This window comes from Callithrix jacchus, chromosome 6 (assembly GCF_049354715.1).
Source record: "Callithrix jacchus isolate 240 chromosome 6, calJac240_pri, whole genome shotgun sequence".
Classification (NCBI taxonomy): domain Eukaryota; kingdom Metazoa; phylum Chordata; class Mammalia; order Primates; family Cebidae; genus Callithrix; species Callithrix jacchus.
In genome coordinates, this window is record NC_133507.1 from 57,973,811 (window position 1) to 58,001,002 (window position 27,192).

General features: G+C 40.0%; 1 protein-coding gene across 2 annotated transcripts in view; it reads right to left on the bottom strand.

Annotated features, from left to right (window-relative positions):
* Positions 1-273: 273 nt before the first annotated feature.
* CYBRD1 (cytochrome b reductase 1) overlaps positions 274-27,192 on the bottom strand; it is a 37,610-nt gene continuing 10,691 nt past the window's right edge. Inside the window, exons 2-4 of one of the 2 annotated variants that reach the window (XM_002749356.5) lie at positions 16,802-17,010; positions 3,529-3,683; positions 274-2,475 (exon numbers count right to left, since the gene is read on the bottom strand). In XM_002749356.5, coding sequence (XP_002749402.1) covers positions 2,169-2,475; positions 3,529-3,683; positions 16,802-17,010 — 671 coding nt within the window. In that variant the 3' untranslated portion in view covers positions 274-2,168. The remainder of the gene's footprint in view (positions 2,476-3,528; positions 3,684-16,801; positions 17,011-27,192) is intronic. The other variant, XM_008998720.3, reaches the window with a different exon arrangement.

Genomic DNA, 27,192 nt, shown 5'->3' on the forward strand with positions numbered 1-27,192 from the left:
TTTGAGTGATAACTCCAGTCCTTCTGCTTGGCTGCCTTGTATTAAACTCTTTACTGCAAAAAAATTTATAGATATAAAATATTATATATTATATAATATTAACATTAAGAAATATAATATATATAACTTATATTACAGAGTCCAGTTTTTCAGTTAACATAATCCAGAAACTGAAAAAAACACCATCTCTGCTGAAAAACCAAAAAGCATGGCAAAGAAACTTCCAAAACAATGACTCTTCTAGCCTGGACAAATTGATAACCCACAAAGAGCTTCCAAAATAATTTTTATTGCTATATCAAAAGAAGTCAAGAAAAAATAGATGCATATTTTTTCCTACAAAATTATAAAATATTCAGGATATTTAATATTTTTTCATAAATGCACTAAGATATAAAGACACATTTAAAGATAGAAATCTTTTCGACTTAAGGTTTTCAAGAATCTCATAGGGATTAAAGAGTAATGATTTTCCTCCTTCTACATTTTCCTAAAGACTAGCAGTTACAGTTTTCTGCTGGAGTTATCTAAAAAAGGACACACCAAGATAAATTTTCTATTGTATTGAGATAAATTAACATAAAGCTTTACTTCTGTCTTTGTGCTTTTAGATTGGCAATTGTGGTCAATCAATGCTGCACTGGAATTTCCAACTCAGCAGGGGAAAGAATCTAATTAAAAATGACATGCATTCTATGTTCTGTCCTTTAGAAAACAGAAACCGCTTGTCACTATCCCTTAAAAAGTGCAATTGCCTTCTTTGTCATTTCATTGTAAGGTCTGAGATGTTGTTTCTAAACAGCACAGCTTACATGAAACCATGCAAATAAAGAAAAAAAGTGCTTTAGAGGGCAGGTTCAGTTTGACACAAGCAGCACAGGAAGCCATACACTTTTGATGACATTAATTCAAAAAGTATATTCATTTGAGTTTCTCAATAAACGATTTGAAAGAAAAGGCTTTACTGTTGATTCAGATGAATGTTAACATAAAGCTTTCTTTTCTGAAATTAGATTATGGGGTAAACCAAGCCAGATTATCACTGGAGATGATAGAAGCTACAATTATTTTGGGAAATTTCAATCACTATTTTGGAATTGGTACCTAAGGCTTTCTTCTCCCCTATTATTTGTGGGCTTTTTAATGAGATATTTTTGGGGGAGATGCTTTAGGTAGGAAATATCAGCTTTTGAAAGATAAAGATACAATTATCATTAGAATCAAAAGCCTGTTAAAACAAGTCTCAAACAGAAAGGTTTTCTAGATATATTTTATACGCATTGTTTGCATAAAGACAGAAAGAAAAAAGAAATGCCTGTAATATCTGTAAGATTACCCTCACATTAGCCCACATGAAAGATAAAGGGCTGAGATGAAGGGTGCTCAAATACTTTGCAACAGAGCTATTCTAGTGCCAAAGCCATAATTAACTTTTCACTGATAACCTCTTTCTTAGCCTATATAAAAAATAATGGCTGCCTCAATTCTGGGGGCTCAGTCACTATCTACTCCCTCCCTGCAAAAACCTTGGAATTTTGTGTACCTCTTCAACCACCTGCTCTAATCTATCAATAACCTAACACAAACCCTGGTGTCTAGGGACAATCTGAGCCCAAACCAGCTGGGGAGGGAGCAGAAGACAGGCATGGGGAGAAAGGAACCAGGTGCTTTCCTAAATTTTTTTCTATATTCTTGTCATGGTATCTGTGTAGCATCATGGTGTAAACCCTGTCCCAGATACTATGATCTAATTTTAAACCTTTAGGACTGCTTCCATCTAGTTGAGAAATCATTGGCTCCCAGAATTAACAGAAAATGACTGCTTGACAACAGGCCAAGGATGCTGCCAGTTTATCCTATTAACCACTAGTAGGCACATATTGAGCATCTATTCTGCACTTGGCACTGTGCTAATGCCATGGTCCTTAACAAGATAAAGGTAATAAAACCACAATTTATATCTGCTATTATTTATATTCATCACATCCTTTCCAATTCAGGTCAGTTCACAGGCCTCAATCAATACAAATTCTTTCAAGAAACCGTCCTATGTGATTAAAGTAAATATTGATACTACATAGCCCAATTATCATATGGCTAATAGGAGAAGCTAAACTGTAGAGCCAGTTTTGAAATGTGAAGTTGTATGTCTCTATCTCTACAACATTTTACATGGTAGACCTCTGCCCAGCCTCATCCAGGGCAAAGTTTCTTTTCCTTGCTGCTATTTCATTGTTTAACTCTGAATCTGATTTGTCCATATTGTAGCCAGAGTTGGCTGCCATGGAACCTCTCGTTCCCTCTGCAGTGCCTCCATTTGGCTGAAGCAGTGTAGAATTTGGCTCCTTAGGACGTTTCCATTGCGGTCTGGTGACTATCCAAAAAATGAGGGCCCCAAACACCAGGATCAGAAGGCCAAGGGAGTTTACGAAAACACCTTCTGGTGGGAATGTACTGTATGAAGCAGGAGCTCTCCTGTGAAATAAGAAATGTATCCAATCACAAATAGGATGATACAGCAACATACAAAACAGTCTTGAATTTATCTGCTCAAAATGCACACTAGTACAATTTTAATGTAAACTCTCAAAGCTTTATATTAAGGAGAAATTTAATTTATGCTATAATTCACTCAGGAATACATCATGAACTTGCTTAAAAAATAATAAATATGAAAATAACATAGCATCTGTCACACTTGTTTTGAGGCAGGTAGGGTCTGGAGGCAGGGAACCTCACACTGACTTCCTAGAATTAAACCAAAAGGAAAACCCCAACTTTCCACACCTAAGTAGCAAAAGGACTGGAGGCTACTCCGTTTGCAAACTCTGCTTTTCTGCATGGCAAATGGAAAATTGAAAGTATCTCTGATTTCTACAACCAATCAGACGTTCGCATAAGAATGTAACTTTGTAACTTCACATCAGCCTCTGATTGGTTGCTTTCTTCAGGCCACCACTTCATTTACATGCTGTGAACACCAAGTGGCCAGTGGGAAACCTCTAGGGGGCATTTAGACCCAAGAAGATTTTGTATCCAGGCCCCTGAGCAGCTTCTTGGGCTCCTGTGGTGTGTGCTTTCATTTTCAATAAATCTCTGCTCTTGTTGCTTCATTTTTTCCCTGCTATGTTTGTGTGTTTTGTCCACGTCTTTGTTCAGAATGCCAAAAACCTAGACACCCTCCACCACTTACAGTATCACTTAAAATTTTTAAAAAAGATGAAACAAAAATGTATGTACACTATAATTATAATTAATGTAAAAACATGCATATCAAAAAGATCGAAAGGGAATGTATAACTTCAATAGCTGTTTTGTAAGAGTAGTACAATTTGTCAGACTTTTTGGTCCTTCTAAACTTTTAGCAATATCATATCACCTGTATGCTACGACAAATTGTTTTAAGTATATTTTTAAAATTTTTAATATTTAAAAAATTTTGTTACATTTATCTGACATTTTCCCAGTGAACAAGTATTTAACATTTTATGGCTTAAGTACTAGAATTAAGAAGACTATGCAACTTACAGGCCAAAGATCAGTTTCTCTGTCACTCCCATAAGTACTGTGGCAATAACTGTTCCAAAGATGACAAGTCCAGAATAAACATGTATGGGCATGAGAAATGCTCGGAGAGAAAGCGGGGCCCACGGAAGCAGAAGGACCACAAAACCTGAAAGAAGCTAAACACCAGAAAGCAATTTAAGTTTTAAACTAATTTTAAATTATTATTTAAAAGGCAATATGTGCAATATGAGAAAACCTTTCATATAGAACCAAGAGGCAGAAAATGAAGTCTCCTCACTCCACTTCCATTATCCTTATCACCTTCTCATGGATCCTTCCAGAAAATTTGCTATCCCCATACATATAATTCTGCATTTTGCTTTTTCCCTTAACAGAATGTCTTGGAGATCTTTTCATATCTATACATTTATCTAATTTATTCTTTTTAATGGCTAATATCCTAAGGCTATACAGCTCTCTGTTTGGTTTTTGCTGTCCTTAATCTGACTATGGTGAACATTCTGGTTCTTACCAGTTTGTTTTTTTCAGTTTCCTAAGGTTGCTAAGTAGGAAGGGAAGGAAAAGATTTTTTAAAATCACTAAAACCAAGTACATTAGAACATAATTTAGTCAGTTAACCTAAAACGCTATGTGGGAAGAAGTTGACTTTTGTTTTATGAGAAAGAAATGAACTCTGCAGAAAAGTTACCTTCATTTCCTTGATAATTAAATGACTAGTGGGGTACATCCTTGCAGAGAAGGCAGCAGGATTCATCTATAAACTGGTCTGTTACGCTTTCATGGTCTTGTCGCCCTTACACCTTTGCCCATCAAGTACCCTCCTCTCTTCAACAAGATAAAGATGACTTAGTGGCTACTGAATTACTGAGTTTAAAGAAACATTTTTTTCCCCAGACACCTATTTAGGATCTACCATCCTAACAAAACAACTATGAAAAGAGAGGAGAATGGGGAGAAAGCACTAACAACATTGTTCACCTTTCCTGATTAAGATACAAGGGCGAATGGGGAGATTCCAGAAGAAGGGAGGTAGGAGGAGGGGTCCAGTGCCCTAATTCACACTTAAATCAGCTCTTATGTAATATGAAACAGTAATAAATGGAAACTATTAACAAAACAATGAATATCATTTGTCACTTTAACAGACTGAAGAGGAAAAATTGTAAAATCATCAAACAGATGAGAAAAAACATTGGTAGGATTCAACAGTGGTGTATGAGATGTTTTAACAAACTAGGAATAGAAGATAATTATTTTAGGGCCGGGCGCGGTGGCTCACGCCTATAATCCCAGCACTTTCGGAGGCGGAGGCGGCTGGATCACGAGGTCAAAAGATCAAGACCATCCTGGTCAAAACGGTGAAACCCCGTCTCTACTAAAAATACAAAAAATTAGCTGGGCATGGTGGCGCGTGCCTGTAATCTCAGCTACTCAGGAGGCTGAGGCAGGAGAATTGCCTGAACCCAGGAGGCGGAGGTTGCGGTGAGCCGAGATCGTGCCATTGCATTCCAGCCTGGGTAACAAGAGTGAAACTCCACCTCAAAAAAAAAAAAGGTAAGAAGATAATTATTTTAATCTGATTATATTAGTCAGGACAGAACATGCTATAGGAATTAACGGACTCCATTTTCAAGAGGTTAACAGATAAAAATATATTTCTTGCTCATACACACTTTGCTTATGGTCTATAGGCATTTCAGAGTAGCTCTTTTCCAAAACATGACTCAGATCTAGAAGGGATTTGCCTTATATTTCTTATCACCACTCCTATTTAGCATTTTTCTGAAAGTCTCAGCTACTGAGTTAGGCAAGAAAAAGAAATATGATGATAGAAAAAGAAACATAATTTTTATTAATCACATAAGATTATAAAACACAATCAAAAAATGTTGAGATTACTAACATGTTTATCAAGTTTGCTAGGTATAAATTTATACTTGAGATCAGCTGTACTTTTTGTAAAGAGGCAACAAGTGAAATTGATTTTTAATGATCCCCCCATTTTTAATAGCAAGGAGCTAGCAGTAAGTTGGAGAAAACCATTCTACAAAGAAAATACAAAGTTTTGCAATATTTTGGAGAAGGCTAAAAAAAATCAGGTTCATGATAATGAGTTGAAAGACATATTATATAGATGTCAGTTCTCAAATTCATCTATAGATTAAATAAAATCCTAATAGATTGTTTGGTGGAATTTGATCCATTGATTCTAAAATTTATATAGATCAAAGGGCCAAGAATAGCCAAGACTAACTTTTGTTTTTTGAGGTCTATCCTAATACAATAAATTCTGTAATTTACATTTTAAAAATTAATAACAAATGTATTTGATAGGTTGGTTTGTGTAGTTTATTATTTAGTTAATACCCAAAATGCCTGAATATATTAGAAATGGTCCAGAGGGTTCCCTCTTGGTGGTTCAGAATATTCCTAAATCTCCTTCAGTGAACTTCAGTGATTCTATTAGTACCAAAGGGCAAGCTTCCTGATGTCCATGTTGTGCTTTCTATATGAAAATGAGGGCTGGGTGCAGTGCCTCATGCCTGTAATCCCAGCACTATGGGAGCCCAAGGTGGGCAGGTCACTTGAGTCCAGGAGTTTAAGACTAGCCTGGGCAACATGGTGAAACCCCATCTCTACAAAAAATTAGCAGGGCATGGTAGTGCACGCCTTGGTCCCAGCTACTCTGGAGGCAAAGGCAGGGGGATTGCTTAAGCCCTGGAGATGGAGGTTGCAGTGAGCTGAGATTGTGCCATTGCACTCTAGCTTGGGTGACAATGATCCTGTCTCAAAAATAAAGAAGAAATATTTTTGAAAGGAAGGAAGGAAGGAGGGAGGGGGGGAGGGAAGGAAAGAAAAGGAAGAGAAGGGGAGGGGAGGGGAGGGAAGGGAAGAGAAGGGAAGAAGGAAGGAGAAAAGAAAGGAGAAGAAAATGGGGCTCAGGGATTTAGCACACAAATATCTCCATAAATAATCATATCATCTCTTTTCTGTGGCTTACCCATAGAAACATATGTTTCTCATTCCTGCTCTCCTATTTTTATTCCTAAGATTCTTACTGTTTTCTCTCATTTCCTCCATAATTTGTCATGTGCGTCTTTTACAATCCTGAAGGACTCAACGATCTAAGCAGGTAGGAGGACAGAAATTTGCTTACATGATCCCTGAGCAATTTAACTCCCCTAAATCTTACTTTCACCATTAACAATTTTTTTGCAACAAAATAAAATTACATTTAAAAGGAAAAGAAAAGCATTACAGAATGCTTGACTTTGATTAAAAGTGTTCTGAATGCTGCAATGATGCCTAGTTATAATTTACAATAATTTATAAATAATCATTATTTCCTTTTAACTATCTTAATCTTACCACCTTACAAGTGAAGGTGGTAATTTATAACCCAGTGGATCAAAAATTGTAAGACCGTTTGCCCCTCTAAGTCAGTAGTGGAAGTGCTGCTCACAGAAGGCACACATTTAAAGGGATGTCTACCATAATCCCAGCACTTTGGGAGGCTGAGGCAGGAGGATCACTTGAGGTCAGGATTTCAAGACTAGCCTGGACAACATGTCGAAGCCCTGTCTCTACTAAAAATACAAAAACTAGCCTGGCGTGGTGGCGCATGCCTGTAGTCCCAGCTACTCTGGAGGCTAAGGCAGGAGAATTGCTTGAAACCAGAAGGCAGAGGTTGCAGTGAGCTGACATTATGTACTTCATCCTGAGTGACAGAGCAGGGGGAAAAAAAAGGATGCCTGGGCCCCATCCAGACTTGCTAAATCCAATTTCTGGATCAGGGCCCAGGAATCTGCATTTTTAACACACTGCCCAGGAGATTCTTACACACGTTAAAGTTTGAAAATGACTACTTTTGATTCACTCAAATTATTCTAGAGATATGGATAAACAGTCTGGAAAATCCTCAAAAGAGAAGGTAGTGGAATCTTCCATTAAATGTAGTCTACAAACACTAAGAGCCATTAGATGCCAACAAAGTGCCCCGGGGTTTAAGAATCATCACCTACAGGAATCTGTTCTTCCCCGCAGTGGAAGTTCTTAAGAGCTAAGGAAAAATAAACCCTCATAAAAAGTTATTACTTAGAGATGAAAGCAAAAATATAGTATGACCTAATTATGTTAAAAAATTAAATATCTGTATATTCATTTGCATAGGCATAATAAAAGCCTAAAGGAAATAAACCAAAGGGTAATGATATCTCTAGATGACGGCAGGATCAGTGGGGTTTTTCATTTTTGTATTTAATTAATAGCAGCAGCAGAGTTTCTACTCCTTGTGGAGCAGGGATACCCCATAGGCAGTGTGCCCAGAATAGCCAGGTTTTTTTTTCTTTTTCTTTTTCTACATCTTATAAACTTTAAAATTAATGTGTATTACTTTTATAATTAAAAATAGACAATGAAAGTTTACTTTTAAAATTTCTGTGTTGGCTGGGCATGGTGGCTCATGCCTGTAATTCCTGCATTTTGGGAGGCTGAGGTGGGTGGATCACTTGAGGTCAGGAGTTTGAGACCAGCCTGGACATCAGGGTGAAACCCCGCCTCTACTAAAAATACAAAAATTAGCTGGGTGTGGTGGCATGGGCCTGTAATCCCAGCTACTGTAGAGGCTGAAGAATGAAAATTGCTTGAACCCAGGAGGCAGAGACCGCAGTGAGCCAAGATTACACCACAGCACTCCAGCCTGGGTGACAGGGTGAGATGCTGTCTCAAAAATAATAATAATAATAATAATAAATAAAGTTTTCATCTTAAATGTCTGGGCTTTTCTCAGTTAATTATTACTATCCTTAAAGACATAAATGTATACTACTATAGCAGTTTCTCACTTTATGAAACAGATGAGTTTTATTTGGTTTTTTATTTTTTATTTTTACAGAGATAGGGCCTTGCTATGCTGCCCAGGCTGGTCTTCAACTCCTGGCCTCAATCAATCCTTCTACCTGGGCCTCCCAAAGTGTTGGGATTACAGGCATGAGTCACCATGTCTGGCCTGAGTGGTTTTGTTTTTTTTAAGTGTGTGTAAGCTTTTAGACATAACAAAAGCTCTTATTGCAAAAGACATTAATGAGACCAGGAAATATGTACCTCCTAGTTTTTGTACTTGATATGATTTGCTTTTTTGTGTGTGTGTAGAGGTAGATTTAATTAGCTTTCAAGTAAATTACAGATTATTCTATGGAAGCTCCTCCCAGCTTTCCTTCAACTTTCTGCTATTTTATAAACTAATTCAGTCCTTCATTCCATATACATTTTGCCCCTCTATGACCCAGATGTTCTGAGTGCTGGGAATGCTACATAAGACAGACAAGCTCCCGATGTTAAAGAACTCACATTTATTTTTATTAATCGTACTGTTAATGTCCAACCTTTTTACCATTCATAGGCTTTTCTCTCGGATTAATTATTCTCAAATATTAGCATTCATCTGAATCACCTTATGTGCTTGTTAAAGCACAGATTGTTGGGTCCCAGCCCCAGAGTCTTTGGTTCAGTAGATCTGGGGTGGAACCTGAGAATCTGTCTTTCTAATTTCCTTAGTGATGCTAACGCTGCTGTTCTAGGGACCATACGCTGTCTTAGGTCATTGCCAAATTGCATTCTTCCAACGTAATGACACTTTTCTTCCAGGGATTAAAAAAAAAATCTAACCAGCACCAACTAGAATATGTCCACAGTTTTTTTATAAAGGAGATAACAGGGCCGGGCTTGGTGGCTCACGCTTGTAATCCCAGAACTTTGGGAGGCCGAGGTGGGTAAATCACAAGGTCAGGAGTTCGAGACCAGCCTGGCCAACATGGTGAAACCCCATCTCTACTAAAAATACAAAAAATTAGCCAGGCATGGTGACAGACACCTGTAATCCCAGCCTCTCAGGAGGCTGAAGCAGGAGAATTGCTTGAACCCGAGAGGTGGAGGTAGCAGGAGCCGAGATTGTGCCACTGCACTCCAGCCTGGGTGACAGAGCAAGACTTTATCTCAAAAACAAAAAAAGAAACAGTAACAACAACAACAAATAAAGGAGATAACAGACACTTGAACTGCTCATTAAGTCTCCTGCCAGTGCTCGCTTCGGCAGCACATATATTAAAATTGTGATACAGAGAAGATTAGCAATATGATTTTTTAAAAAAAGTCTCCTGCCAATATTCTACATCCCTTTGCTATGCTGTCTTTTCATCGTATCTGCCCAGCAATACCCCAACCCTGGCTCAGCCATCTTCATGACTACCTGTGATCTGCTAGGTAATAATGGAGTAAACCACAACCAGGGAGACTAGCATCACTCCACGTTCATGATTATAAACAATTCAACAACCATGCTCAGCAAACCTCTATTATATCATTTATCAATGAGCTCTCCGTTCTCCCCAATCCTCAAATGTCTGACTCTCCGACGTGCCTCCTTACTCACAAAAAGATCTTACTATTGCTGCCTCATGGGAAAAAACAGAGGCAACTTCAAAGAAGAGCCTCCATTTCCTGCCAACAAACAAAACAAAGCAGAAAATCACCCCAAGCTAACAATTCCTTTCTTCAATTACATTAGAGATGATGTCCTCCAATTTTCCAGCTGTGCTCTGTGACCTGCTTCCTGAGGTCCTAGCTATATATCACTGTGTCTCCAGTATTCACAGTGTCTCTTTCTGGCAACTGGTGCCATCCTGTTGGCATTTCCACATGCCCAAACTTCTCACAATAAAAATCAGAAGTAGAAAAAAAAAAAGAGCACCCAAATACCTCCCTAGACTCCTGTCCCTGTCCAGTTGCCACCTTTTCTGTCTCCTCCCCTCTCACCCAAATTTCTTGACTGAGTTATCACTGTTTCCTCACCTTCTCCTCCCTCTTCAATCCACAGCAGTCTAACTCCTAGGAAGGAAGCCAGGAAATTGCTCTCTGGGGTCATTAGTTACTTCCAGGTCACCAAGCCCAGTGATCAGTTTTCAGATTTACTTTGCTTATCTCCTCAGTAGCATCTGACTGTCCTCAAGCCCTCTCCTCCCCTCCAAAGTTTCCCTTCTCATCCACCCACTTATTCAAACTTGTGGCCACCCACGTGTTCAATAAAACCTGTGAGTGACTCTCATTCTTTATCTCATCTACTTTCCAAATCACATGAATTCTACCTCCTAAATATCTTTAGAATCTACCTACTTTGCTTCACTGCTACTGCTACTCCTCTAGGCCACCATCGTTTCTCATCTTAACTCCATAACACCTGCAAGCTAGTCTCCTATAATCATGTCTGTCCAGCCTCCAATTCATCTTCCATACTCTGCTCTGGGCAGCCTGGTCTCCTCCCTACTCCTCAAATGCCACAAACTGTTCCCCACATGCTATTCCATCCAACTAGAAGACTCTCTGCCCTTTCAACACCAGGCTTCCTTTCCCCTATACTATATGAGAGGTCTCTGAGAACACTTTCTATCTACCAAATACTCAATTGCCTGTCTTCCCCTGCAAGCTTCACAAGGGCAGACAGCATGTCTCTTTAAGCCCATGTTTGTCTTGTGGAGCAAGTATCATCCACAGCCTAGCAAGGTATCTGGCATATAAAGGGTATTCAACTCATTGCTGAATAAATGAATGGATTGGGGAATGAAATTGCAATGACATAACATGCATGATCTTAACCATGCTGTGATCAATAGTAGAAGTGGAAAATACCATCTTCAGATCGTAAAGGAGCATACCACAAGATTTATACTTACAATAACAACAGCTAATTTGTGTCATGCCAGTGTGCTAAGCCCTGGGCTGAACCTTTCCATGCATTATTTGGCTTTGATTATTATGATTTTGTGAAGAATTATAATCCTTGATTTATAGCTGAGCAAACATTCAGAGAAGCAACTTGGCCCACGGTCACCAACTACCAAATGGATAAACCTAATCCAAACTGAGGTCTCCCTAATCGCAAATCCTGTTTTCTTAAACACTATCTGTCCTCAGGATCTGAGCAAGAAAGAAGCCAGGTGCCAAAATTCCTCCCACTAAGCAAAGCCATGAAGTTGTGAAATAATATTTCTGAGAAGCTAAGTTAGCACAGACAACAACGCGAGATAAGAATCTGGATATTTCAGAAAGCAAAAGAGAATTTGAGACAAATATGTTTTTAATTCACCCAAGTTTAAAAATAGAATATATTTATATAATTGACTATATTAAGTCATTAAAGAAGAAAATTTAAGGTAGGGTGTTTATAGTTAATAATAATTTATTGTATATTTCAAAATACCTAGAAGAATTGGAATGTTCCCAACATAAAGATAAATGTTTGAAGTAACAGTATCCCAATTACCCTGATTTGTTCATCACTCATTGTATACTTGTATCAAAATATCATATGTACCACAAAATATATATTATGACTATTATACATCAATTAAAAAATAAACAAACATTGGCCAGATGTGGTGGTTCACACCTGTAATCCCAGCACTTTGGGAGGCTGAGGCGGGTGGATCACTTGAGGTCAGGAGTTGGAGACCAGTCTGACCAATATGGTGAAACACCATCTCTAGCCAAAAAAAAAAAAAAAAAAAATTAGCCAAGCGTTGAGATGAGTGCCTGTAATCCCAGCTACATGGGAGGCTAAGGCAGAAGAATTGCTTGAGCCTGAAAGGCGGAAATTGAAGTGAGTCGAGGTGACACCGCTGCTCTCCAGCCTGGGCGACAGAGCAAGATTCCATGTCAAAAAAAAAAAAGCTATATTCATCTCAGCAGAGATAGCAAAAGCATTTAATAAAATTCCACATCTGTTTATGATTTAAGAAGGAAAACAAAACCTTTTCACAAACAGGGATAGGAGGAAATGTGATGCATCTGTACTCAATAGGAAAATCTTAGAAGCATTCTTTTTATTTATTAATTCTTTTTTAGCCTTTTTCTTCGGCAAGCATTCTCTTTTTTTTTTTTTTTTTTTTTTTTTGAGGCAGTCTCACTCTGTCGCCAGGAGCCAGGCTGGAGTGCAGTGGCACAATCTTGGCTCACTGTAACCTCCGCCTCCCAGGCTCAGGCAATTCTCCTGCCTCAGCCTCCTGAGTAGCTGGGACTACAGGCGCACCACCACGCCCAGCTAATTTTTATATTTTTAGTAGAGACGGGGTTTCGCCACATTGGTCAGGATGGTCTCAATCTCTTGACCTCATGATCCACCCGCCTCAGCCTCCCAAAGTGCTGGGATTACAGGCTTAAGTCACCGCACCCAGCCAAGCATTCTCTTTAAAATGAAACATAGTCAAAGATCCTTTTCTTTCTTTCTTTCTTTCTTTTTTCCTTTGAGACAGGGTCTTGCTATGTCACTCAGGCTGGAGTTCAGCAGCAGGATCTCAGCTCACTGCAGCCTTGACCTCCCAGGCTTAAGAGATCCTCCTGTCTGGGCCTTCTGAGTAGCTGGAACCACAGGTATGCACCACCACACCTGGCTAATTTTTATATCTTTTGTACAGACGGGGTTTTGCCATGTTTCCCAGGCTGGTCGAGAACTGCTGAGCTCAAACAACAATCCTCCCGCCTAGGCCTCCCGAAGTGCTAGGATTATGGGCATGAGCCAAGGCCCCAAAAGTCAAATATGTTTCTATTTCTCTACTTCCTATGTCTTCTATACACTTCTACACAGTTCAATTCTGTACTCTGCTGGCTAGGATACAGAGGATAAGATACTCTATAGGACACAATTGGCTTTGCACATAAATAGGAGCAGAGATGATTCAATACATGGTGATGGGAACATAGTTTACCCATCTGGAAAAAAATGAAGTTGGATCACAACATCACCTCGTACACTAAAATTAATTCCAGATGAAATAAGCACTTACATATCAAAGACAAAACTTTAATTTTATATTGCTGGGTTTTTGGTTTTTTTTTTTTGGGGGTTTGTTTCTTCTGTGTACTTGAGTAGAAAAGTAAAAGGCAAAATTTTAATGCTGTTAATAGAGAGCATAAGACAACATTTTGCGGCCAGGCGCGGTGGCTCACGCCTATAATCCCAGCACTTTGGGAGGCCAAGGAGGGTGGATCACAAGGTCAAGAGATCGAGACCATCCTGGTCAACATGGTGAAACCCCGTCTCTACTACAAATACAAAAATTAGCTGGGCATGGTGGCGCGCGCCTGTAAGTCCCAGCTACTCGGGAGGCTGAGGCAGGAGAATTGCCTGAACCTAGGACACGGAGGTTGCGGTGAGCCGAGATGGCGCCATTGCACTCCAGGCTGGGTAACAAGAGCGAAACTCCGTCTCAAAAAAAAAAAAAAGACAATATTTTGACCTCAGGGCAGAGAAGGATTTCATAAACAAGTCACCAAAAGAAAACAAAACAAAGAATGACAGTCTCAGAGGAAACAATGATTAATTTGGTTGCATTAAAATGGACAATTTCTGTTTATCAAAAAATATTAACAAAAGAAAATTCAAGCTTCAAACTAGGAGATGTAGCAATACATATAAATGAAAAAGAATGCGATATAGAATTCCTATAAAGCTTTAAGAAAAAGAGAAGCATTTTTTAAATAGACAGAAGGCACAAACAGGTAGGTATTTCTTAGAATATAAAACACAAGTGAAATGAACATTAAAACTACAAGACTACCTCATTAAGTGCCAACTAGTTTAGCAAGGATTTAAATTGTAAAGAGGATGCAAGCTGGTAAGGATACAGGAACTCTTATAAAGTGCTGGCAGGAATATAATCTGGGTCAACCACTTTGGAAAATAATTTAGCATCATCTTTTTAGGTTGAGCTTGTAATTTCACTACTATATATATACCCAGAGAAACCTTTAGATATGAGGACCAGGAGATGTATATACGAATGTTCAATGCAGCATAGTTTCTACAAAAAAATAACTGAAAACAGCCCAAATGTCTAATAGCAAGAGAAAAGGTAAGTAAATTTGTGGTATATTTATACAGTGAAATACACAAGTAAAAATGAATGAACTATAGCCAGAGGAATCAATACAGTTTAATCAGGAGAGTAAAGAAGAAAAAAGTTGTAATAGAATATATATACTAGAAGGCCATTTTTCAAAAAAGTTTCATTTAAAAAGCAAAATTAAACAATCTATTATTTTAGGCATGTCCATAGGAGGAAAAAGAACAATATATTATTTAATTAATCAATATTTAATGAAACATCTTGTTTAATCAATATTATTTAATGAAACATCTTATTTAATTAATCAATGTATTGATTCACAGTATATAATAAAAGTATTTTAAAAATCAGAGAATGAGAAAAAACACCAGAAGAATGGTAACCTCTAGGGGTTGAGATAGGTAAAAGCTTTCTCTGGTTGAAGAGAAGAGATGAGGCAGGAGAAGAAGTCAGAGAGTTTCCAAGCCAGCGAGATGAACTGGATGTCCATTGCTGGCAGGGAGAGGAAGGGAGGTGGGTACAAGGAAGAGAGGATGCCAAAGCTCAGGGCAGTCCCAGCTGATGGCCAGCAAAAGAACAGGGACCTCAGTCCTGCACATGCAAAGACCTAGACTCTGTCAACAAGCTGAATTTGCTTTAAGCTGATTCTACCCCAGTCTCCCAATCAGAGCCCTGGCAGGTTGACACCTTGATATTGGCCTTATTAGACCCAGAGCAGAGAAACCAGTCAAGCCAATCTGGACTTCTGATGTGCAGATACTGTGAGGTAATAAATTTATGTTGTTTTAAGCCATGAAGTCTGTGGTGATTTGTTACCACAATAATAGAAAATGAATTATTTATGAATTTTTTAACCTTTATTAATTTACTTTTCCTGGTGTATTTTGCTGTTCCCTTATAGCTATCTAAATAAATAGCTTATGTATTTTAAGTTCTCTTTCCAAAAAAATATAATAAAAGCATTTAAGCCTGTATTCCTCTGGGAACTATTTTCATTAATCCCCACAGATTTTCATTTATTTTTTTTTGAGATCAGGGTCTGGCCCTGTTGCCCAGGCTGGAGTGCAGTGGCATAATGTTGGCTTACTGCAACCTCTGCCTCCTGGTCTCAAGGGATCTGTGCACCTCAACCTCCCCAGCAGCCAGGGCAACAAGCATGCACCACCCTGCCCAGCTAATTTTTGTTTTTGTTTTAGAGACGGGGTTTTGCCTTGTTGCCCATGGTGATCTCAAACTCCTGGGCTCAAGTGATCCGCTGGTCTCAGCTTTTCAAAGTGCTAGGATCACAGGAGTGAGCCACTGTGCCTAGCCAAGCCCCATAGATTTTTAAATAGGTGTGCTCTTTATTGCTAATTGTTAGATATTTCTCTCTCTTGTGTGCTCTCTCTCTCTCTCCGAATTTGTAGAGACAGAGTCTCCCTATGTTGCGCAGTCTGGTCTTGAACTCCCGAGGTCAAATGATCCTCCCACCTCGGCCTCCGAAAGTGCTGAAATTATAGGCATGAGCCAGTGTGCCCAGACTGATATTTCTTAATTTTACATATTAAGATACAGAGCAGAGTATAAGTTGGTTTTTAGAGAATCCAGATTAAAAGTCATACCTAGTATAGGAAATCTTTATTACTTATTATTTTATTCTGCAAAATCTGTAATTCTGGTGCCCTCTTCGGGGAAAATAGTTATAAAAGAAACAAATATAAAGAATCTTTTTTTTTTTTTGAGACAGAGTTTCGCTCTTGTTACCCAGGCTGGAGTGCAATGGCGCGATCTCGGCTCACCGCAACCTCTGCCTCCCGGGTTCAGGCAATTCTCCTGCCTCAGCCTCCTGAGTAGCTGGGATTACAGGCACACACCACCATGCCCAGCTAATTTTTTGTATTTTTAGTAGAGATGGCGTTTCACTATGTTGACCAGGATGGTCTCGATCTCTTGACCTCGTGATCCACCCACCTCGGCCTCCCAAAGTGCTGGGATTGAGCCACCGTGCCTGGCCTAAAGAATCTTTAGAAAACATTGACAATTGCCAGATGTGGTGGCTCACAGCTGTAATCCTAACACTTTGGGAGGCTGAGGCAGGCCAATCACCTGAGGTCAGGAGTTCAAGATCAGCCTGGCCAACATGGTGAAACCCCATCTCTACTAAAATACAAAAATTAGCTGGGCATGATGGCAGGTGCTTGTAATCCCAGCTACTCAGGAGGCTGAGACAGGAGAATCACTTAAACCTGGGAGACCGTGGTTGCAGTGAGCTGAGATTGCACCACGGCACTCCAACCAGAGCAGCTGAGCGACAGTCTGTCTCAAAAAAGAAAGAAAACATTTATAGTCTCTGAATTGTTTTTACAACTTGCTTATAAATACACTGAGATACTAACCTGTAACAAATAGCATATGACAGCTGTCAGTCCAACCCAGCTGTGCAGACTGTACATATTGGGGATACCATTAACATTGTGGTTATCAAACACAGCCACCAGAGCGATAATTGCAAGAATGGCAGCAACTGCATTTAACCCTGCATGGATGGATTTCATCAGGAGCTTGCTGCATTTCCAGGTCCATGGCAGTCTGTATACGATGATGGCTAGGGAGAGACAAAACGACACAGAATGTAGTTTGGTTTGTTTTTAAATTGACACAAAATGAACAGTTTGACACACTGGACACCCCCTTTTTGAAACTTTTTTCCCTTGGCTTCTGCTTCTGCCCTCTTCCCCAGGTTACCCCTGCCTCTCAGTGGCTCCTTCGGGGGAAGGGGGAGGGGGTCCTTGGCTAGCATTATTCTTCCCTCCCAACTTGTGAATGAACCTTGGTGCCTCTCAGGCTCGGTCCTAGGGCTTTTTCTCCCTCCCCACTTGCTCTGTGGGTGATCTCATTCACTCTTTCTCTGAAATGCTGTCTGCATGGCAGGGACTCCAAAATTTATATCTCCAACTGAGAACTGCCTTCTACACTCCAGATCTGCATTATTCAATGTCTTCTTGGTATTTTCATATGATGTCTGCTTCCCAAACATCTAAAAATTATCACATCCAAAACCAAATTCCTAATCTTAATGATCTGATTTATGCCTGTTGTCTCCTTTCTTCTTAAAAATGTCTTAGTTTGGCCAGGTACAGTGGCTCAGGCCTGTAATCCCAGCACTTTGAGAGGCTGAGGCAGGGGGATCAACTGAGATCAGGAGTTCAAGACCAGCCTGGCCAACATGGTGAAACCCCATCTCTACTAAAAATATAAAAATTAGCTGGGCATTGTGGCATGCACCTGTAATCCCAGCTGTTCTGGAGGCTGAGGCACAAAAATTGCTTCAACCTGGGAGGCAGAGGTTTCTGTGAGCTGGAGGTTGCAGTGAGCCGAGATAGTACCACTGCACTCCAGCCTGGGCAACAGAGTAAGAAAAAAAGTCTTAGTTTGAAAAGAAAAAGAAATGTAAAGAATAGAAAAACATGCAAATTTAAACCATCCAATAGAGAAAGGCAAATTTAAACCGAATGAGAAAACCTCTACCACATATCTGAATGGCTAAACCTGGAAAACACCGAGTATCAAAATGAATATACAGTAGTCAGGACTTGTATTACTGATGAGAGCTTTAATGAGAATAAAACTTTGGAAAACTGGCAGTATCCACTTAAGGTCAACCTATGCATACCTTATGATCCAGCAATTTCACTCTCAGATATATGCCAAAAAGAAATATGTACATATGTTCATCAAAACGTACTAGAATATTATTAGCAGTACTATTTATAGTAACCCAAACCTGGAAACTCACCCAAATTTCCCAAATGCCCATGATCAATAGAATGAATAATAAATTTACACCATGGAAAGAAATTATCTATAACTAGAACTAGACCCAGTAATAAGAATCAGCCTATAATGTCAATCCCAAGAAGCCAGACATTAATAAATATATAGTGTAATTCAATTTATATGAAGTATGGAAACCAGCCAAACTCATGTGTGTTGGAAAAGTCAGGATAGTAATTGCCTTTGTGGGGAAGGGTATAGCAACTATGGTGGAACACTGTGGCATTTTTCACATTGGGGTCACCACCTAAGACATTGATCACCACCAGCAGAGGCCTGTCCTGCAGACCCTGACTCAGGGACAGGTGAATAAGTGCACTCATACCAGGATACAGTGAATCAAGTGGGCTAGGGATGGTCATCAGCTGCTTTCAGAGGGTGATTGCAGATAACCGGCCCCTACTTGCTGCCTTTCCTCACCTTTATTCAGTATAGAATTAATAACAGAGGTTCTAAGTCAACACACTTGTGGATAATTAACATGGTTAAAACAGTGGCTTTATGAATGATAAAAGCTTTTGGTTCAGGGTCCCAGAGTAAACACCATTAATAAGTAATTCCCCTTTGTCCTCCCCAAGAGAGGGCCATCCAGCACAAAGTTTACATGAGTAAACAGAGTAGGGACAAAGGAATGTGGGGTAAACAGACTTAACTGGAGAAGCTTTTATTATCTTAATCTTCACCCTAAGACTTAATGCTCTAGCTCAGAACTGGCTGCCTTCAGCCAATCTCATTAAAACCTTTCAGCCTTCCAAAAGGTTTGAGACTATAATCTTATAACTTCCCTAATAGTTTTCTTAATATTTTGACAACCACCCTGAGTGAATCCCAACAGAACACACCAGGGATTTTGAAGACTGCTACTAACATTCTGTTTCTCAAGTTAGGTGCTGGTTTCACAGGTGTTGTAACAGAAGAATCAGCATTCTGCATGTAGAACAAACTCCAACTAAAAGTTTTTTTATGGCCAGGCATGATGGCTCACACCTGTAATGGTAATACTTTGGAAGGCCAGAGCGGGTGGATCATTTGAGTTTAGGAGTTCAAGACCAGCCTGACCAACATGGTGAAAGCCTGTCTCTGCTAAAAATACAAAAAAAATTAGCCAGGAATGCTGGTGCACGCCTCTGGTCCCAGCTACTCAGGAGGCTGAGGCAGAAGAATTGCTTGAACCCGGGAGGCAGAGGTTGCAGTGAGCCGAGATCATGCCACTACACTCAAGCCTGGGTGACAGACTCCATCTCAAAAAAAAAAAAAAAAGTTTTTTAACAAAGGGTTTTCTTAAGTGTCCTGGTTCAAGCAATAAATTACATGGTCACCTTAACCAATATGCAGTTAATTTTTGTTCTGAAGATAAAATCCTCCCCCATCCATCCCTCCAGTGTATGTCAGGGAAAATTTATATATCTGGAAATGTGTGGCAGATTAAAAGTTTATAGAGTACTTCCTCAGAAGATGGATTCCAGTATATCAGCAGGGTATCATGTATATTTCTTTTCTTTCTCTGTTGCCCAGGCTTGCATGTAGTGGTGCAATCACAGCTCACTGCAGCCTTGACCTTCTGGGCCGAGGTGATCCTCCCACCTCAGCTTCTTGAGTAGCTGGGACTGCAGGCACACATCACCACACCTAGCTATTTTTTCTATTTTTAGCAGAGATGAGATTCCATCATATTCCCCAGGCTGGTCTTGAACTTCTGGGATCAAGTGAACCACCTGCCTCACATCCCAAAGTGCTGGGATTACAGGCATAAGCCAGTGCCCGGCCTCATGTACATTTCTTAATTCTAGAAAATAAAAAAGAGCCTCACTCCACCAAAGGCTTTTATAATTTTAATATGTAAAATTTCAGGCCAGGTGCAGTGGCTCATGCCTGTAATCCCAGCAATTTGTGAGGCCGAGGCGGGTGGATCACCTGAGATCAGGAATTCGAGACCAGCCTGGCCAACACAGCAAAACCTGGTCTCTACTAAAAATACAAAAATTAGCCAGGCATAGCGGCACATGCCTGTAATCCCAGCTACTTGAGAGACTGAGATTTTTGCTTGAACCCAGGAGGTGGAGGTTGCAGTGAGCCAAGATCATGCCACTGCACTCCAGCCTGGGCAACAGAATGAGACTATGTCTCAAAAAAAAAAACCCCAAAATTTATAGGATTATAAAAACATAAGGGATTATCTATTCCTTTTTCTAAATCTATCTATTCCTTTTCCTACCACATCTAAACCTACAAAGACAGATGTGAATTTGGCCTCTTTATTTTTATTTATTTATTTTTTAAAGATGGGGTTTCACCATGATGTCCAGGCTGGTCTTGAACTCCTGACCTCAGGTGATCCACCCAACTCGGCCTCCTGAGTGCTAGGATTACAGGTGTGAGCCACCGCGCCTGGTCTAAATTTGGCCTCTTTAAAGCTTTCAGTACAAGATGTCATTTTTCCTATTCTTTGGTTCCATTCTAACACTTAGACCAGTTTCACCATTAGAACAATATTCCTTTTACTCAATCCCAACCCTGAAGGATTGCTATTTACTAAATTTAGTGTGTATGTGGGTATCTTATAAACGTTGATTGGTTATACTTCCTTGATAACATGGAGACTCTTTGGATAACGATTTCTATATTCAATGAATCTTTTGAAATTATCTAATGCAATACCTTAAAAAGTATACTTTTAGGGTCGGGCGCAGTGGCTCAACCCTGTTATCCCAGCACTTTGGGAGGCCGAGGTGGGTGGATCACGAGGTCAACAGATCGAGACCATCCTGGTCAACATGGTGAAACCCCGTCTCTACTAAAACTACGAAAAATTAGCTGGGCATGGTGGCGCGTGCCTGTAATCCCAGCTACTCGGGAGGCTGAAGCAGGAGAATTGCCTGAACCCAGAAGGCGGAGGTTGCGGTGAGCCGAGATCGTGCCATTGCACTCCAGCCTGGGTAACAAGAGCGAAACTCCGTTTCAAAAAAAAAAAAAAAGTATACTTTTAAAGCAAACTCAAGTCCCCCTCTCACCCCTACTTCATCTTCTCTGAGGGCATTCATGTGTCTTGCTGTTTCTCCACTGTATCCCCAGAGCCGAAGGCAGCCCTGGACTCAAAGCACGTAGCTCCTTTTTTTTTTTTTTTTTTTTGAGATGGAATTTCACTCTTGGTTGCCCAGGCTGGAGTGCAATGGTGCAATCTTGGCTCACTACAACCTCCACCTCCCAGGTTCAAGAGGTTCTCCTGCTCAGCCTCCTGAGTAGCTGGGATTACACACCCAACTAATTGTTATATTTTTAGTAGCGTCAGGGTTTCACCATATTGACCAGGCTGATCTCAAACTCCTGACCTCAGGTGATCCACCCATCTCGGTCTCCCAAAGTGCTTGTATTACAGGCATGAGCCACCGCACCCGACCTAAAATCTCTGTATTTTTAAATTGACTTATAATAACTGTACATATTTATGGGGTATATAATGTTTCAAAATATACAATATGGCCAGGCCCAGTGGCTCGTGCCTGTAATCCCAGCACTTTGGGAGGATGAGGCAGGCAGATCACCTGAGGTCAGGAGTTCAAGACCAGCCTGACCAACATGGAGAAACCCCGTCTCTACTGAAAATACAAAAAATTAGCTGGGCATGGTGGTGCATGCCTGTAATCCCAGCTACTTGGGAGGCTGAGGCAGGAGAATCGCTTGAACCCAGGAAATGGAGGTTGTGGTGAGCCGAGATCGCACCATTGCACTCCATTCTGAGCAATAAGAGTGAAACTCCGTCGAAAAAAATACACACACACACACACACACAGTGTATAGTGATCAGAGCAAGGTAATTCACTTCAAACTGTTATCATTTCTTTTCGTTGAAAACATTCAATATCCTCCCTTCTAGCTACTTGAAAGCATATAGCATATTATTGCTTTGTCATCCTATAGTGCTATGTAGAACACTACAACTTATTTTTAAACGATTTTGATATTATTGTAGATTCACAAGCAGTTGTGAGAAATAATACAGAGAAATCTCATATACACACCCAGCTAATTTTTATATTTTTAGTAGAAACAGGGTTTTCAACATCTTATATAACTATAGTCACATAGCACAACCAGGAAATGGACATTGAGATAATACTCTGACCTTATTCAGGTTTTTTAAAACTTACTTTTTTATTTTTAATTTTTTTCCTCTCCCTTCTCCTCCATCCCTTATTCAGATTTCACTGGGTTACCTGTGTGACCCATAAGTATTGTTTAATAAAGAAATACAAAGCACTTTTACAGACTGATGAAATCTAGAAACTAAATTGATGTCAACTCAAACACTGTGGTTTCTCCTCCTCATGCTTCTTCTCCTCTAAGCACTCCCTATATAATTCTCTAGTTTTCTGGGAAAGCAAATGCCTCTTTCCTCAATGACCTAGTGACCTTTCATCTACAAAGTGGAGCCTTCTGCAATCTGTGTGTGATCAGGCAATAGTAAAATTAAAAAGTGTGATATATGAAGACCTAATAACACATCTATCTCCCCCTTGGCTGGGTTGGCCTCATTTATTACACACACACACATGAACGTGCGCACACGCGCACTCACACACACACACGTCCTTACTAGGTAGTAGGTACCATCTAAGTGCTTTGCAGCTTCATTATAATTCTCACATCAACTCTGTGAAGACAGAATTATCATTACTATTGTACAGAGGAAGCTGACGCACAGAGGTTAAGGAGTTTGTCCCTCCTCAATTCATGCTTTAAAATTAATATCGTTTTTAGTTATCATCATCATATCATACAAACACCACCCCAGGTAAGGAGTCTTAGATGAGTGAACTTGAACATCTACATACAGAATAAAAAATACTCAGGATTTCAACACTCAAAAAGCAAATTATGAACAATGAACCATAGTAGCCTTTTCTCCCCAACACGGATCATATTATGTCAAATATTCCCAAAATAAAAACTAATCTCTGATACCAAAAGTCAAGCGTAGGCTAGACACAGTAGCTCACACCTCTAATCCCAGCAATTTGGGAGGCTGAGATGGGCGTATTATTTGAGGTCAGGAGTTTGAGACCAGCTTAGCCAATATGGTGAAACTCCATCTCTACTAAAAATACAAAAATTAGATGGGCATGGTAGCATGAGCCTGTAATCCCAGCCACTTGGGAGGCTGAGGCAGGAGAATTGCTTGAACCCGGGAGGCGCAGGTTGCAGTGAGCCAAGATTGCATCACTGCACAGTGAGACTCCGTCTCAAAAAAAAAGAAGTCAAGAATAACTATCATGATAGCATGACTCAAGGGAGTTACAAGGGTTGCTGCAGGAGGGGAGCAGTTCTGATGTGCCTAGAATGCTGCTTCTTAGTCTGGGTACCCAGATGTGTTCATGTGATAACATCACATCCCTTCTGATTTAGGTACTTTGCGTGTATGTTGTTCTTCAGTAAAAAGTTTACTTTTAAAAAATGTTGGGGCCAGGCACAGTGGCTCACACTTGAAATCCCAGCAGCTGGGAGGCCGAAGTGGATAGATCGCTTGAATCCAGGAGTTTAAGTCCAGCTTGGGCAACATGGCGAAACCTCATCTCTACAAAAAATACAAAACTAAGCTAGACCTGTTGGCCTACACCTATAGTCCCAGCTACTCAGCAGGCTGAGGCAGGAGGATTGCTTGAGCCCAGGAGGCGGAGGTTGTAGTGAGCTGAGATTGAGCCACTGCACTCCAGCCTGGGCAACAGAGCAAGACTCTGTCAAAAAAAAAAAAAAAAAAAAAAAAAACCAAAAAACAAAACAGTTGCCAAAAATTCAAAGACAACTGCGTTCCCAGTAAAGACTTCTTACTCTTTCTAATATTAAGAAGCATCACAGAGAAATGTATCAAATTTGCCGTAAAACTAAACTTAATCCCCTTTGAGTGTCAAAACTTGGTTTTTAAAAACTTTTTACGTTTACACAAGTATCTTTCGAATTGGCTGCACACTAGCTTTTCCTGTCTGGCAGTAGAATGAATAGAACACATTTAATCTTATTAATGATTTGGGGTCATCAATCAAACACCAATTATTTTCCTGTTGCTCTAAGAGGAAGCTCTTAGGAGTTTCTGAAGGAGAAGGCTGCTCACCTCATGCTTCATGATCCAAATGAGCCCAGACAATTACAGTTTGAGAGTCCCTTGGTCTCTTTTAAGAGTTTTTCTATCTATCTTGTTTTGTTTCTTACTTGGATTAGGGCACCTACCTCCAACCTCTTTCCTCCATCACTTCGTCTCATCCTTGATTCCCACCAGCTCTAAGTTTTAGCTTATCAAATGTCTTATTTTTATTTATGTATTCATTTATCTTGAGACAGGGTCTCACTCTGTCACCCAGGCTGTGATCTCAGCTCACTGCAACCTCCGCCTCCCGGCTCAAGCCATCTTCCCACCTCAGCCTCCAGAGTAACTGGGACTACAGGTGCGTGCCACCACACCCAGCTAACAGCTTATAAAATTTTATGTTGCCAAAAATCTTAACATCTGTTAAATCTGGTTGTGGGTACTTAGGGATCTAGTATGTTTTTTCTTATGGTAGAGAAAGTTCACTCTAGTTTTAAAGTTAAAACAACATTTTCTTAAGCCTGAAAACTCACTAGCCAATTAGTTTTACCTACTCAATAGATGGCTTGCAGAGATTTGAGGGGCTCTCGTACAAGTGAGGGACGTGACCTTTAGCACATGGAGTTTTCAGCATCTATCCTGGCTACATAAAGGCTCTGCTGCAAAGCTTGATATGCTTCAAAATACTCTCTGGATAAATAAAGGATAACTGCAAAATGTTGCATTTGCATAAGCTGTTTACATGCTTTTTTTAACATATAAGTAACTGAAATATGATGGACTCTGGGAGAAAAGGGCAACCTTTAAGCCACATTTGCAAAACAAGAATCTATTCTCAACAATTATAAAAACTGCCTGAAAGTGGAATTTAAATATTTCCTGCTTCTTTGACTTGGCACGTACCTAGACACCATTCCTGAGGTTCGGTGAGAAGGAAGAAAACGGTCCCCTAAGCCCACAAGAAGGGGAAATGGTATAAAACAGCTATTTGTGACTGAAACAAGAGTTTGCTGTTAGAGGCTCTAGTTGGCATTCCATTTCTCCCAGAAAATGAGGGGAAATACAAAGATATGTATGTATGAGAAATGCTTTTTAAAAAACCTTTAAAAGAAAAGATATTGAGGGTGGAACTTGCTAGCATGATAAACTTAAAAAGAAAGAAAGAAAGGGAGGGAGGAAGAAATGAATACCTTTGTATAATTATCTTTAGACAATGAGGAGAAAAATATAGTAACCTGAATTTGGGTTTAATTATTAGAAAATGTCAGCTGGGTACAGTGGCTCATGCCTGCAATCACAGCACTTTGGGAGGCCAAGACAGGCAGATCACTTAAGGTCAGGATTTCAAGACCAGCCTGGCCAATGTGGTGAAACCCCGTCTCTACCAAAAAATACAAAAATTAGCCAGGCATGGTGGCGTGCGCCTGTAGTCCCAGCTACTCGGGAGGCTGAGTCAGGTGAATTGCTTGAATGTGGGAGATGGAGGTTGCAGTGAGCCACTGCACTCCAGTCTGGGCAAGACAGTGAGACTAAGAAAGAAAAGGAAGAAAAGAAAAGAAAATAGAAGAAATAAAGAAAAGAAGGAAGGAAGGAAGGAAGAGAGGGAGGGATGCGGGGGGGAGGAAGGGAAAGGGAAGGGAAGGGAAAAGAAAGAAAGGAAGGAAGAAGGAAAAAAGGAAGAAAGGAAGGAAGGAGGGAGGGAGGGAAGGAGGAAAGGAAAGGAAGAAAGAGAAAATGTCTCAGCTCCTTGTTGCATAATAGAAACTCAGAAATATGTGAAAATGTATACTTTCTAAGATGTTATCTCTGGTTTGACACCAGCTTTCCATCCATATACCATTACAAAACCATCTATATATGCAAGATTGTCTTATAGCAGGAAACACAAATTTAGAATCTGTCAAAGTGTGTGTGGCAGGGGAAGAGCGCTTAGAGGGAAAGAAATGTCCCCAACCATGGAAAACATTTTGACTCTAGTTCTTCTGTGTTTAAATCTTGTGATTCATGAGGTGGGGAACATGTCTATCTTGTTCACTGTCACATCCCACTATTTAGCATAGAATTTGGCATATAGTGGGAATTCAGTAAGTATGTTTCTGTTTTTGTTTTCTGAGACAGAGTCTCTCTCTGTCACCAGGCTGGAGTGCTGTGGCAGGATCTCGGTTCACCACAACCAAAGTTCAAGCAATTCTCATGCCTCGGCCTCCAGAGTACCTGGGATTACAGGCGAGTACTATCATGCCTGGCTAATTTTTGTATTTTTAGTAGAGACAGAGTATCACCATGTTGGCCAGGCTGGTCTGAACTCCTGACCTCAAGTAATCTGCCCACCTCAGCCTCCCGAAGTGCTGGGATTACAGGCATGAGCCACCACACCTGGCCTAAATAATTCTAAATAAAGCACAGGAAAAATTGCTAATAAAACATAGTAGTTCATTCAGTATTCCCAGCAAATAAGAAAATCCTCTTTTACTTTTTAAAAAATGTATTAAGAGAGTTGACAAAAATTTATGCTATACAACATGATGTTTCCATACACAAACACACACACACACACACACACACACACACACACATATACATTGTGAAATGATTAAATCAAGCTCATTAACATATCTATCACCTCACATACTTATTTTTTAGTCTTCTTTTTGTAGTTGAGATGAAGTCTTGCTCTGTCACCCAGGCTGGAGAGCAGTAGCGCGATCTTGGCTTACTGCAACCTGCACCTCCTAGGTTCAAGCGATTCTCCTGTCTCAGCCTCCCAAGTAGCTGGAACTACAGGCATATGCCACCATGCCCGTCTAATTTTTGTATTTTTGGTAGAGATAGGGTTTCACCATATTGATCAGGCTGGTCTTGAACTCCCGACCT